This window comes from Siniperca chuatsi, linkage group LG5, assembly GCF_020085105.1.
Source record: "Siniperca chuatsi isolate FFG_IHB_CAS linkage group LG5, ASM2008510v1, whole genome shotgun sequence".
Taxonomy (NCBI): domain Eukaryota; kingdom Metazoa; phylum Chordata; class Actinopteri; order Centrarchiformes; family Sinipercidae; genus Siniperca; species Siniperca chuatsi.
Genome location: NC_058046.1, coordinates 9271205 through 9284595, shown reverse-complemented (window position 1 = coordinate 9284595; position 13391 = coordinate 9271205). Strand labels below are relative to the sequence as shown.

The 13391-nt window shown below is 44.7% G+C and overlaps 1 protein-coding gene across 1 annotated transcript in view; it reads left to right on the top strand.

Moving 5' to 3' along the window:
* Window positions 1-248: 248 nt before the first annotated feature.
* kat6a (K(lysine) acetyltransferase 6A) overlaps window positions 249-13391 on the top strand; it is a 31729-nt gene continuing 18586 nt past the window's right edge. Inside the window, 2 exon segments of the mRNA XM_044196984.1 lie at window positions 249-432; window positions 1870-3394. Coding sequence (XP_044052919.1) covers window positions 2663-3394 — 732 coding nt within the window. The 5' untranslated portion in view covers window positions 249-432; window positions 1870-2662.

The window sequence follows — 13391 nt, the reverse complement described above, 5'->3', positions numbered from 1 at the left end:
GGGCAAAATGCAGACGCTCCCTTGAATCTCCGCCTATGTAGCTGTAGTACAGCAGAGAATGCGAGAACACCTATCCCCTCTTTTTATTTTTTTTCTTCCTCCAACACCACTACCATCTGTCCCTTTCTTCCATTTCATGTGCTCAAGCAATATCCACACCCCTCTCATAGCAACAGCACAACGCCGCCGCCCCCCGCGCCTTGCAGTGAATTTTTCTTCCCCTGGATCTTCGCCTCGCACCATGCAGACGGTCCCTTGGCCCTGCCTGACGGTTCAGTGTTCCCCCCTCCCCCACCAGCCGTGCTCCTGTTTCACTCAAAGATGGCGTCGGCTCTAGAACCCCTGGTCTGTGGCTGCATTATTAGGCTTGTTGTTGTCTCCGTTTCGCACGGTTTTGGCACCTTCTCCTCGACGGCTCGACACGAAATTCCGGTGAGTAGCAGCGGAAGCCGGATGGGGGGACGTGAGATTTTTTTCACGGTCTGCTTTACCCGAGCTTCCCTCGGAAACCAGAACCGGACCAGCTCGGGCTTTCTGGGGAACCGCGAGAGGTAGAGGAAGAGAGGGGTACGGAGGGATGATGATCGCGGAGGTGGGTGGGGGGTACGGAGGGGGGAACCGAGGCCTAGCTAACTTACTCCGCTCCAGCGGCCTTGTCTTCACCGCACCGCAGGCTGAAGCATTACGTGGGAGGGCGGTTGGTGGAGGGAGGAAGTCAGCGAGGCGGGGACCGCTTGTAGGGACGCGTGTAAGCGGACAGAGGCTCATCGCCCATACCGAAGGCTGAGAAGGAGGCCGCAGAACATGTAATACTGCAGAATCCGCGGCTATGATATCTAAATTTTTGCACTTGCCCGCTAGCCGAGATGGCCGTCTGCAAGTTGCATTGTGCCTTTTACAAGGCCGCGATCTCACGTTAATATCTGAATGACATTCAAAATGAGATTATTTGCTGAGTTTGCTGCGGTGTGATGGTTTGAAGTGTCTGAAATATCGGTCGAAGGGGAAAATGTTGTCTTTTTGAGCTGGAGCGCTGGCTAACCTCTCGTTTCATTCTGTTTACGTTTCGTGTTAGCGAGTAACGTAGTAACATAATCGTAACGTTAGCTCGTGGGCTAGCTTCTAACGTTAGCTTGCTAAACAACAGCTGTTAGCGGGAAGACTTGTTGTCAGATACTTAGCTGCTTAATACATCAGTGAGAGTAAACAGCACCACAGAAAGAAGTTTGGCAATGCGGCAATTGACTAAGCTTTGATTTTTAGCTAGCCTCTCAGCTAATGTTTGCTAACAGTCTGTGTTTTGACTGCATCATGTTTACGTTAGCAACCCAACTAGCCCAATGGTCAACTTGCTAGTGCAGTTTTTAGGATGATGTTGTTTACCCTTTTATACCTCATCGATTCCATAATTTTATGACAAATCTGTGCCATTTCTAGTGTTTATTAGAGGTTATGGTCATTCCTGTTCTTTGACTATCCATGTGCTATAGTGGCTGTGGTTTTGACAGTGATATCCATGTAACATGAGGACTGCATGGTTGTTTACAAATATGATTAACAGGGTGCTGAGAGGTTACATGTATCAGTTATTGCCTCGCTTCATAATTTTCAGTTTTGTTAGTAGTGCATGGTCAAACATCTAAGGGCATGCATGGCTTTGTTTATATATGTGTGTTAGTGCACTGTATAATGTGCATGTGTTTAAAACGTTGTACCCTATCTAAGGTTATCTGCATCTCACTCCAACTCATCATCCCTTAACTTAACATTGTTGACATATTTGTTTCCTACTTTATCAAGTGTTTCACCTTTTTTCTGCAAGGTTTCACTAACCTTTGTCTTTGTGTGTTATTTTCTTTTTTTGTGCAGGGTTCCTCATCTACCGATTAAATCCAATAGGCATGAAGGTGATCAGCCCTTGCTGCTCCCTGGGGTGAGATATCTGGTCCGTCCCAGAGCTGAGAAGCCCAGACTGCTGGAAGAGTAGAAGACAGCGAGCGAGAACAAGGAAACGTGGATGCAGAAAAAAGTCCTTATCTTGTGGAATGTTGTAATCCACAGAAAACATATCTACTGTATTGCCCTCACCTTTATCATTGAAACACAAATTTCATTTCCTGGAGACCATGATCATCTTTCACAACTCACTTTGAGACTGGCTAGTTTGCCAGGGACAGGAAACTGACTGATCAGGTTTTATTGTCCGTGTATAGGTATTTTGCGACTGGCAAAGTGGGATACACCGTATTTTTGTGAAAGCCCCTCTTATTGTCAAGATCTACTCTACCCTACCTTGTGTGCTGTGGGAGTTTAAATTACTAATAGACCTGCTACTTCATCCACTCCCCCTGCTTCTCGCCAGGGACCTTCACCTGGCTGGGAGTGGGTGGTGGGTAGACTGCATTTTACCGGGTGGAGGCTTGGCTCAGGGGGTTTGTGCTATGGTCAGCTGCTCATTACCGTGCTGCTCATACTCAGCTTCTGAGGGACTCTCTGTGCGACCCCAGGACAAGGGATAGTAAGCAGGCAGAGGGCAAAGAGGAAGAGGAGGCGGCGGCGCTACGGCGCAGGCCAGGTGTTTCCTTGCCGTACAGTCCCTATTTATTGCGTGTGGTCATTGTGGTAAGGCCTCAGGGCCCCCTCACCCACTCAGATCGCAGCCATGGTGAAACTGGCCAACCCAATGTACACCCAATGGATCCTAGAGGCCATCAAGAAGGTGAAGAAGCAAAAGCAGCGACCATCAGAGGAGCGCATTTGCAATGCGGTCTCTATGTCCCATGGTCTGGACCGCAAAACAGTTTTGGAGCAGTTAGAGCTTAGCGTCAAGGATGGCACCATCCTTAAGGTCACCAACAAAGGTCTAAACTCCTACAAGGACCCTGACAACCCTGGGCGCTTGGCTCTGCCCAAGCCCAAAGGTAGTGGCAGCTCTGGAGGAGGAGGAGGAGGAGGGGGAGGAGGAGGAGGAGGAGGTGGTGGTGGTGGTGGAGGTGGAGGAGGAGGAGGTGGCAGCAGCAGCAGTGGCGGCGGCAGTGGTAGCTCTCACTCCCATTCGGGGAAGAAACCGGGACTCGACTGGAACAAGTTGATCAAGCGGGCATTGGAGGGGCTCCATGAGCCTAGTGGCTCCAGCTTAAAGAACCTTGAGCGCTTTCTCAAGTGCCAGGCTGATGTGGCAGCCTACTTGTCAGGCAGTGGCTCCATGGGGCCTGGCCTCTTCCACCAGCAGCTGAGGGTGGCCCTGAAGAGGGCTGTGGCCCATGGACGTGTGACCAAGCAGGGTCCACTGTTCCAGCTTGTCAGCCGCAGCAGCTCCCTGGATGACGGGACCGGGACGGTGTCTCTTGAATCACTGCCACCTGTGCGGTTGTTGCCTCATGAGAAAGACAAGGTATTGTCTCTGCATGTACGTCTTCCGCAAACAAACATTTAAAACTGTGTGCATGCACCTCAAACCTACACACATTCATGAAATACATCTGAAAAGACATGTGGTCACATTTATTAAGGTCATTATTGGCATGTCAAATGGATGTAACATTTACCATTTGGATGTTGCTGATCACTGTTGATGGCAAAAGCTGTTGTATAAATACATATGTAAAAAGATAAATGGGTGTAAAGCACTTTGGTTTGTTGGCATCACGTGTCTGATAAGATCACTAATATCCTGTTGAAACAGCAACTGTAGTTGAGGCAAGTGTGACAAGAGATTTGATGTGCTCTTCAGTTAAAACTTTTTTGGAGCAACAAAAAGAAAGTGAGTGTGATCTGTGAAAGTAACATAAAACACCTTGGGTCTTTCTGTAATCCATACAAGACACATTCCCATTGCACAATAGCTGCTGCACACTCAGAATTGTCCAGATCTATCAACTGGCAATACCCAAGATGTTGGCACTGCATTTTCTCTGCTTGTTCAAATTGGTCATGGCCTACAAGGCTGTAATTTACTACAGCACAGTAAGGTCTTTGACTGTGTGAATGTTAGTTTTAGTTCATCCAGCATATGGTGTAGTGGTCTATACCAGATAGCCCATTGCAATTAGTTCAGAAGTGGCTGAGAAAGGTTGAGCAACATTTGTAAGATCAGTCAGATGCCAGAGTGAGCGTTTTTCCACAAACTAGAGTGTGCATCTTTGTGTTTATGATGTTATCGATGTCGGTTAGGGAGACCAGGGGTATCAGATCAGAATACATGTTAGAAAGACCTCAGTGAACCCAGTTGGTCAGTGTTACATTGTTTTGCTGAATGTATAAGTGATAGAATCCCAGGTGTGTGCGCGTACTGTTGGCCAACCCAGCAATACTAGAACGATGCTGGTTGGATGGCTGGCGGGCCAGTTTTCAGCAGAAGTCCTCCAGAGGTGGAGGAAGACGTCAGGGGAGAGAGTCACATGGCTCCCAGCCTCCTGCAGGGAGTGTGGGCCAGCTGCAGGGCTGCTCCCTTTCAGGAGCCGTCAGGAGATGGGAGGAAGAAAGAAAGAGAGGGAAGGGGAGGAACACAGACGAGTGAGAGAGAGGTGGTCTGTAGTGGTGCCAGAGGAAGAGGCCTGGATGACGCAAGCTACAGGCCTCTGTAACCAGAAAGGGGGAGAGAGAGGCAAAGACATAGAGGGAGAAGAAAGCGAGAGAGACAGAATGAGTTAGAGAGAGGGAGAGGCAGACATGCAGGCGACAGAGGAGAGAGGGAACACACCCACTTTTGTAACCTGATCAGAGAGAGCAGCCGGCTGCTACCCTCTTCTTCTCAGGGCCAGGGACATGTACACACACACACACACACACACACACACACACACACACACACACACACACACACACACACACACACACGAAACCATTCAACTGAATGCTAAGAATGAAACACACAGACCTAAACACAAACTGAGTGCATTCTGACACGAGACCACACACACACATCAGTTCTCATAACTTCAGATGCCCACAGACATGCAAACATGGATTCTAACAACCAATGTGTAAATAAACCCATTAGAGCTACAGGCTGCCAGCGTAGCGGCCCATCATTGGGTCATATGTCTCTCAGGTTATCAGTCGGTTAGCAGACGTAGATCTGGAGGACACTAGACCGGCTCTAAACACTGTTTTGACTGGCTCCTGGCTTTATCTTGCCCCTTTGTGGGTGTGTATATACAAGTCTGCAGCCACGGAAGCTGCTGGTAAGGACGCCCATACACACAACACACACACACAGAGTAGGATTAGCCTAGAGAGCAGGCTGGAGTCACATGGGGTCTGCCTAACACAGTGACCTGCTTGGCTGCAGATGGCCCACCTCTTAAGACAAACAGAAATCAACCTCCTCCTTCTCTCTGACCCAGCTACTGATCAGCTACTGATCGGCCTGCTACTCTGCCCCACAGAACCAAATGAAAACAGACGCAAAATAATGCATAACTCAGTGTGAAAACAATGTTTCTGCATATGTGAATTTATTTTTTATGTGACTTCATATTGCACCAGTAAGATCTATCAAATCCTGTAAATTTAAACTAGACATTGGCACAAGCAATTTTGCTTCAGGAGACCACCCTGTTGCATCAGTGAAATAATTCATCAGTCAAAGATTATGAATTAAACGTGTAGACATGAATAGGGAGGTTTTGTTGTTTGCTTGTGAGTCTCATTTTCAGGCTAGATAGGGCATGGAGAAGCTGCGGCATCAGTGAGGAAGTTGACATTTGTGTCTGGCATTCACACAAGCCTGTTTACTCTTCTTCCCTGCCTATTCTTGTGATGTATCCTTCATATATCTCTCCAGAGGATGAAACCTTATTGCTGCTCAATCATATGTGTTTTGCGAGTGACTGTTGGTGTGTTCTTGATGTATAGGTTATCCTGTGCGTCAAAGAGATAGTAACTGTGCACGACAGAGACGGGTGTTGCATGATCACTCTCCTCCGCTCTCCCACTCTTCCACTGATGCATCATTGCCATATTGCCCTGCATGATTGCTAACAGTTATGATTTCCTAAGGAAAGGAGGAGAGCGAGAGTGTGAGTGAAGGGGGGCGGGAATCAAAACAAATGGCAAAGCACTGGCTTTGACCCCATTTGCGGAGGAGATTTGTGTACTCAACATGCTGATGTTTTTGTCAGAGCGCTCCATTCAAACGGGATCCCATACCCTACTTCTGTCTCCCCCCTCTCACCCTAATAGGGTACCATTGCCAGGTCATGAAGGGGGAGGTGAATGGGGGAGCGAAGTCAACCAGGGGTCATGGATATAGATGGCAAACCTCATTGCCTCCCTGAGCGCCCGTTAGTAGTATGAGGCTACGGCCATTAGGTGGGATGGGCTTTACGCTGAGCCTTTGTGTGTATATCAGTGTGGATATATAGTTGTGTGTGTGTGTGTGTGTGTGTGTGTGTGTGTGATGTTCATCCCGTCATAATAGACAAGAGCAATCTCCCTGCCCCGCGGTTGCCCTTTCCTCAACAGCTGGAGCGGGGTGAACCAGAGTTCTCGATGTCGACGTGCAGTGTCACGGTGAGGACGTGTGAAAAAAGTGACTTGTGAACAACACACACACACAGTCACATTTTCTGCTCGTACACGGTGCTGCGGTTGTGGCGATTTCCCTCCAAAATGTCCCACTGACCCTATAACAGGCTAGCATCCTGCAGCTAATGGTTCCTTTGCTGGTAGTGGTTGTGGAGCTGCTACATTAGGCAACTCTCATTATGAACCATAATGGATATACTGTATTTATCCACTGCAATTCCTTCCACTTTGCCGGTATTGGATCGACCTCCACCTGTCTCTGTAACATCACACACATTACCTCTGCTTGTGTTTGCTCAAGGTGAAGACACCGTGTATCGTCACTCGGAGGACCGTGTATACAAAATGCCCTCAGACATTGATTCTATTCAACTAAGGCTAAAGCAATTCCTCAAGTAACTCTTTTGCTATAAATCATAAACGAAGCTTCGTTGCAAATAATTAGCATCGAAGCTTTGTTTAATCCATAAAATTAAATACAGTTCGCTGTGTTTTGCACAGATTATAATTACTGTTGCACAGCGCGCTTACGCTGTGTGTGAGATCAGAGACAGTTCAGAGCGTCTTTGGTGTGATTTGACAGCGCAGATTACAAAGACTAAACTCTGTATAGTCTATCTATTGTAAAACTGAACTAGCCTACCACAATAGCACGACGTCCATGCCTCAACAGAAAGAAGACAGTAAAGGCTTACGTTATGCCTGAGCTGTAAGATTGAAACTTGTAGTTCTGAAAGTTAAGTATATATCCGGGGGGGTGGTGTTAAGCAAAAGGTGTTTGGTTTTGCATTTCAGAACGTGCTTTCTTTAAAACCCAGAATGAAATATGGCACTTAAATGCACTAAATGTTTAGTTTTGACATATAAAATTATTGTATAAAAAATGTCAAATTTTCTAAAAATGAAACCAATTAGTTGTTCATTTTAAGAGACCTGTCTTATTTTCTCTTTTTCATATTTACTATTGCTCTTTAATAAAGCAAATGTATTTCTTATCCGATAACTCGATTAATCAATAATTGGTAGAATATTCGATTACTTAATCGATAGCTGCAGCCCTATATGCAACCCGCTTCTTCATCTTTTTCTGTCTCTTCTCTTCCCTTCTTCTTTTGCTGCTATATCATGTTGTGTAGTCACAGGCGATGATTTTGTGTGTTCGCTGGATGGATGGAAACATTCTCAGGGTTAGCACTACACCACAGGAATGCTGGGAAAATGACTAAGTTGGTTGCCATGACTCTATTGTCAACTTTTCTTGAATTTCAGATTTTTGACTGATCCCGAAAGTCTTTATTTCTGCCTCCATTTCCTTGACAGACATCTATTGTTTCAATTTTGTCAGAGCCCTGGCCTCAGTTGAGCCATTATTAGTGCCTAAAATTGAAAAAGCTTGTTCCGCTCTCTGATGGCATGATCTTTAACCTCATGCTGCGCTGCTACCACAGACCCAGTTCTTGTTTGACATTTAGCAGCACACACCAGCAGAGAAATGGAAAAACTGTTGAGCATTAAGTACACATTTATTAAAAGGGTAATTTTTACAGAAATCATAATGAACATACTGTATTTTCTTCCTTACTTCAAGTGGTATCGTGCCAGATTGTGTTATGTGTGTATTTCCTGTCATATCTGCCTCTGAGTTCTGCTGCCACCCCAGATACAATCATGGGGAATGGAATTTCATTTGTGCTGCTCAAAGTAGTGAAAAATGACATTTGAAAACTCGACAAGCGATGTGTTTTTCAAGAAACAGTGTTCCCAAGTTGCTCAAGATAATCCACAGACCTCACCGTCAACAGTTTTCATCTGGACTATTTCTTTAGAAAATAATTATGATAAAAAAACTGTCCAAAGTGAGGTCTGTGTCTGAGGCTTGTCATATGCAAAATACATGCTGTATAGTGTGTTTATACAGTGCCGGAGTTTTACCAGTGTGTAGCCTTAGCATTGGCCATCATTTGTTTTTTCAGTGAAGGTGTTCCAATTTGACCCTATTGGCTGCAGAAGAACAACCAGGTCGAACAGACACTGCTAGCCATGAGTCTATAGAAACGGTATTAGCAGTAGTGTCAGAGCCCAGGGGGAGCAGTTACCTCCAGCTCAGCAGTGACTGTGATGTGAATGGCATTTGGCACAGGAAGTGTAGCTGTGTGAGGCCTTGCGTATGGCTAACCTCACCAACCCACAAATAGAGCCAATGTGTTGAGCAGCTGTGGAAGTGACGGCTGGAGCACGGCCAGCCCCGCTCCGTTTGAAGCGCCGATTTAGCTTTGTGCTCCCTGGCTAACCTCGATTTTAATGTAGGGCACGTTGGCACAACACAGGGTCTTCCTCAGGCTGTTGTAGATGTCGCATGGAAATGTAGACCAGTTAATTTAAAGTCATTTACAGGCTAGTGGGGCTACAGGGATTTCAGATTTGAAATGTTAAGTTTACTCTTCTGTCAACTGATGTCACTTGAACATACATTCATGCATGTTTGTGTGCTCTTTTAAGAAAATGTAACAATGGTGTATCAAGGTGTGTCTCATGACTACTAGTGCTTAGTGCCTCTAATGACTACAAGTGTGTGTGTGTTTGGCTTTCAGTACCACGACAAAAACAAAAAGAAGCCTTAGGCAGACATCATTGTATAATTATTTTCTTCTTTTTTTTTTTTAATTAACAACCTGCACACAGTGCTGGTACAGAAAAAGTCACTGAACACATACCAACTTATTTGTAATAATGTTAATAGTAATTAACATTATTACTATTGTTATGTTTTTCCTACCTTGTAGGCCCCACATTCTTTATGTCGTTATTATTGCTTTTAGTATTTCTTTTTTTCTCTAATGTTGCTTCACTTGTAAACACAGTACAGTGGTCTCTGTGGGTTTCCTGTATAAATACCTACAGTAGACAGTGATCGGCACGCCCCCAGTGTGGAGGAGCAAACAGGAGTACCAGCACGGAAGCCAAGCAATGCACTGCTGTGGGTCTGGGCAGCAACAAAACTTATTTTGCCATCTAAAAAAAAATCACTTTAAGTGTACGCTATATTTAGAATATATTCAATGCTTTACCTTGCAGTCAGACAGCCTTTCCGACGGGAAACTGAAGCCATTATATCCATATTTGCTCTCTTCAAGGTAAGTCAGTGAAAATAAAATAAATAAAGCGTACTCTTAAGCTGATATTGAATTTTTGGAATTTTTTTTTGTTTTAGACATGCTTTTTAGGTGGCTAAAATAGGTTTTGTTGCTGCCCCCGTCCTCAGCAGTGCATTGCTTAGCTTCTGTGTTGGTACTCCTGTTTGTTTCTCTAAACTGGAGGTGTGCCGAACAGCATCTAAAGATTGTAGAGCTGGGGTTTTTTGGGGGGTTCTTTATTTATTTTTTTTAGCTTCGGTACTTTCGATACTATCGAATGTACAATTAATGGAGATCATATCGTTTTAAAGACGTATCGAAAAAGTATCAAAGTATCAATACTTTTGACAACCTCAGTTTGTATGTTGTCTCTGATTGCACAGTATGTCCTGTAACAGTGATCAATGAGTTTGTGTTCGAGGTGGGGGCAGCCATAAGGGAAGTGTGGTGGGGGGGTTGCTGAGATTGGGCTTCCATGTTAATGAGATCCTTGACTTGAGACGAGACAAGGACAACAGCAATGCTTTACCCTCTATCTTTTCTCCCATTGCCTTTTATCCTTTCTCCGCTCCTCCTCCATTTCTCCTTCTCCTTTCGCCTTTCCTCCATTGTTCTGTCCTTCCTGTCTCACTCTCCTATCCTCTCTCTTTGGATAACAAAAGCCAGTTTATAAAGGGGAAATAGGGCCACCACAAGTGGTTTTCTATAACCTATTATCTCCATGTACAAGGTCTTAGACAATGCTACATGTTGCCTCGGGTATTAATTCCGACCCTTTTGAAAACAAAATGAAGAACTAGGCTAACACTGGAGCACAATGGTACAGGATATGGAGTGTTTTTGGCAACGTTGTGCTAAGTGATCCATAAAGCATGGGTGGGTGTGTCAGCTGGGTTAGACTAGGGTACCTTCACCTGTCGTCTGTTTGTGTGTAGGCATGTGTTTGTAGAGGAGCCTGTAACTTGCAAGACATGTTTGTATGGCATTTCAGGTCCACCCAGTCATTGCAGCTAGTTGCTAACAGTTGCCACAAGGCGTGTCTTTTTGGCTCAGAAAAACGTTTTGTTCCTGAATCCTCCTTATGTTAGAAAAACACAGAGCACATGCCAAAGCATGAACACACAGGCTTAAAATAGACACACATGCATCCACACACACACACAAGTCAAATGTCGACCATGACACTTAAATCAGTCAGTCAGTCGATGTGAGAAATTTCTAGAGCGATGCTGTGGTGTATGAGCAGTCCTGGCAGCCAGCGCTGGCTGAGGTAGAAAAGGCTGAAACAGGGAGGAAAAACAGCTCTCAGGAGGAATTTGAGGATTGTGTTTCGCTGTTCCAATATCCCTGTCGTGGAGGGAGGATTAGCTTTTCATTTTTTAGTATCTGTTGGGGATTAATTTACAGTGACAGCCAGTAACTGAAGCCTCACTGTAACGTGCATCTTTATACAGTGTGTGTGTGTGTGTGTGTGTGTGAGAGAGAGAAAGGCGACGCTCGCTCTCAGCTCATGTTTACTCGAGCGCTCAAAGGGCGAGTGGGAGCAGTTGACCTCCTCCAGCGGGGAAGGGGTTAAGCGTCAGGAATGATTGAGGTGTTGTTCGCACGCAGGCAGCTCAGAGGACTGCTGCTGCAGATTTTCTCTTTCTTCTCTTTCCCTTTCCATTTCCTTTGCTCTCTTGCCCTCTGGATTCTTATTTTTGTCCTTGCTCTGTTTTTTTTTTCGCACTCCTCTCCGCTTTTCTTTCTTCTTCTTGTTGCTGTCTTCCATTTCTCTTCAGTGACTTTGTTGGTTTGTTTCGCAGACCAATATAGCTATTTTCATCATGCATTCAGATCATATGGAGATTAGTAATGATTTGTTTTGGAATCTTACAGTATAATCCAGTACATAATCACCATTTTGTATAATTGTTCTTGTGAGAATGGAAAATGGTTTCAGAAATAGAGAAGCTAGTGCTTATGCATTTATCTTCCTCTTTGCACCTGCATGTCTCTGCCTCTCTCTTCACTACTCATTCTTTACAACCCTCCTCTCTCTGTTTACCTCTTTCTTCCGTTACTCCCTCACTCCATACCTTTTGTTTCTTTCCCTCTCTGTCCCTGTGCGGTTAGGTGGGTGGGTAGAGGGGTAGCGGGGGGTGTTGGAAGCAGCCTGAGTCAGAAGGAAATGAACCCAATAAATCAAGCTCTTGTCCCTGTCTCCTCCCTGCCAGGACCTGCTGCCTACCCAGCTCTCTGCAGCTATGTGCATTTACACTGTTGTCCTGTAGAAAACCTCGTAACACCATCTTCAGTGAATGTCACGCTGCTGTTTTTCCAATTTAAATAAATGATCGGATTGTCCCCTGTGGGTTGTAGTTCATGTTGTGACCTTAGGAATGTGCCTCATACAGAGTTTTTCATGATTTCCAAATAACACAATGATCTAAAATGTACAGATTAGTATATTCTGATAGTGTATTCATCATTGTCACCAGGGATGTGCTTGAGAAACTCTTCCTTTTTTCATATTTGGCAACTACCCTGTAAAGTCATAGTAAGTAGTGATAGAAGTTATGTAAGTATGAGTGTATGTTGAGGTAAAAGTGTAATTTGCAGCTAGCTCTCCCAAATAAACTTAATTTTTATATTCGTGGTTTGCCATGTGATGATTACAGCATCTGCCTCTTAAAATATCACAGGTCACATGCTAACTTTCTGCTAAAAGCCATGCTGCTAACTGAATTTTGTAGAACAACATACTTATGTCACAGACCAATGGTTAGGTACCACAAACCACAGCCTCATAAATGAGTTGGATTAATTGAATCAACAGTAAAAGATGCTTTATTATGAGGTGTCTTAACTATCTGCCCCAGGCTTTTTTCTGTTTTATTGTGTTATGACTTTGAATAATTAGTGTCTTTGACACTGATGAACACACAAATAGTCAAAGCGAAAACAAATCTCTGCAGATTAATCCAAATTAAGCATAAATATAAAACACAAAGATTGCTTAGAATTTATCCACTTCAAGTCCGTTTTAAATTGAGTTGAGAAAGTTCTGTCAAATTGTTTCAGGAGGACTGGGAGTGATCAGCAGTTTTCAGTTCCTGCCACAAGTTCTGAATTGGGTTGAGGCCTGGATTCTGACTCGTCAACTCTAGGATGTTGTTGTGTTAAAGCTTTGGCTTTATGTTTGGGCATGCGTCTTCCCCCATGTGGTAGTTCTCTTGCAGATTCTGCTGCAGTCATGTTACCCCCCTATCTTCAATGGCGTGCTGCAGAGAAGCATTCCCACAGCATGATGCTACCGTGCAGTGTTTGCGCTGACATGCAGGAATGTGGGAATCACAACATAGTTTAGAGTTTAGTATGATTTCCAAAAAGCTCCACTTTGTTGTCATCAGAACCTTCTTAGTCTCAGAATCTCCCATGTGCCTGGCAAACAGCAGCCCAGATGTCATGTGAATTGTTTTCAGCAGTGCTTTTCTCTTTGCTGCTCTACCATAAAGCAACAGATGTCGTATGCAGCGTCTCCCATTTCAGCCATGGAGCCCTGTAGCTGCTTCAGAGTGTCCATCACTTCCATCTCACACAGACAATTTTGAGGACAGCTTGCTCTAGGCAGGCTGTGCCACAGTTAAATTATTTTCTGATGAACATACAATGCATATATATGTATATATATGCATTTTAAATCTGTGCTTGCATCAATTTGAAGATATTTGGTTTTGCTTTTTA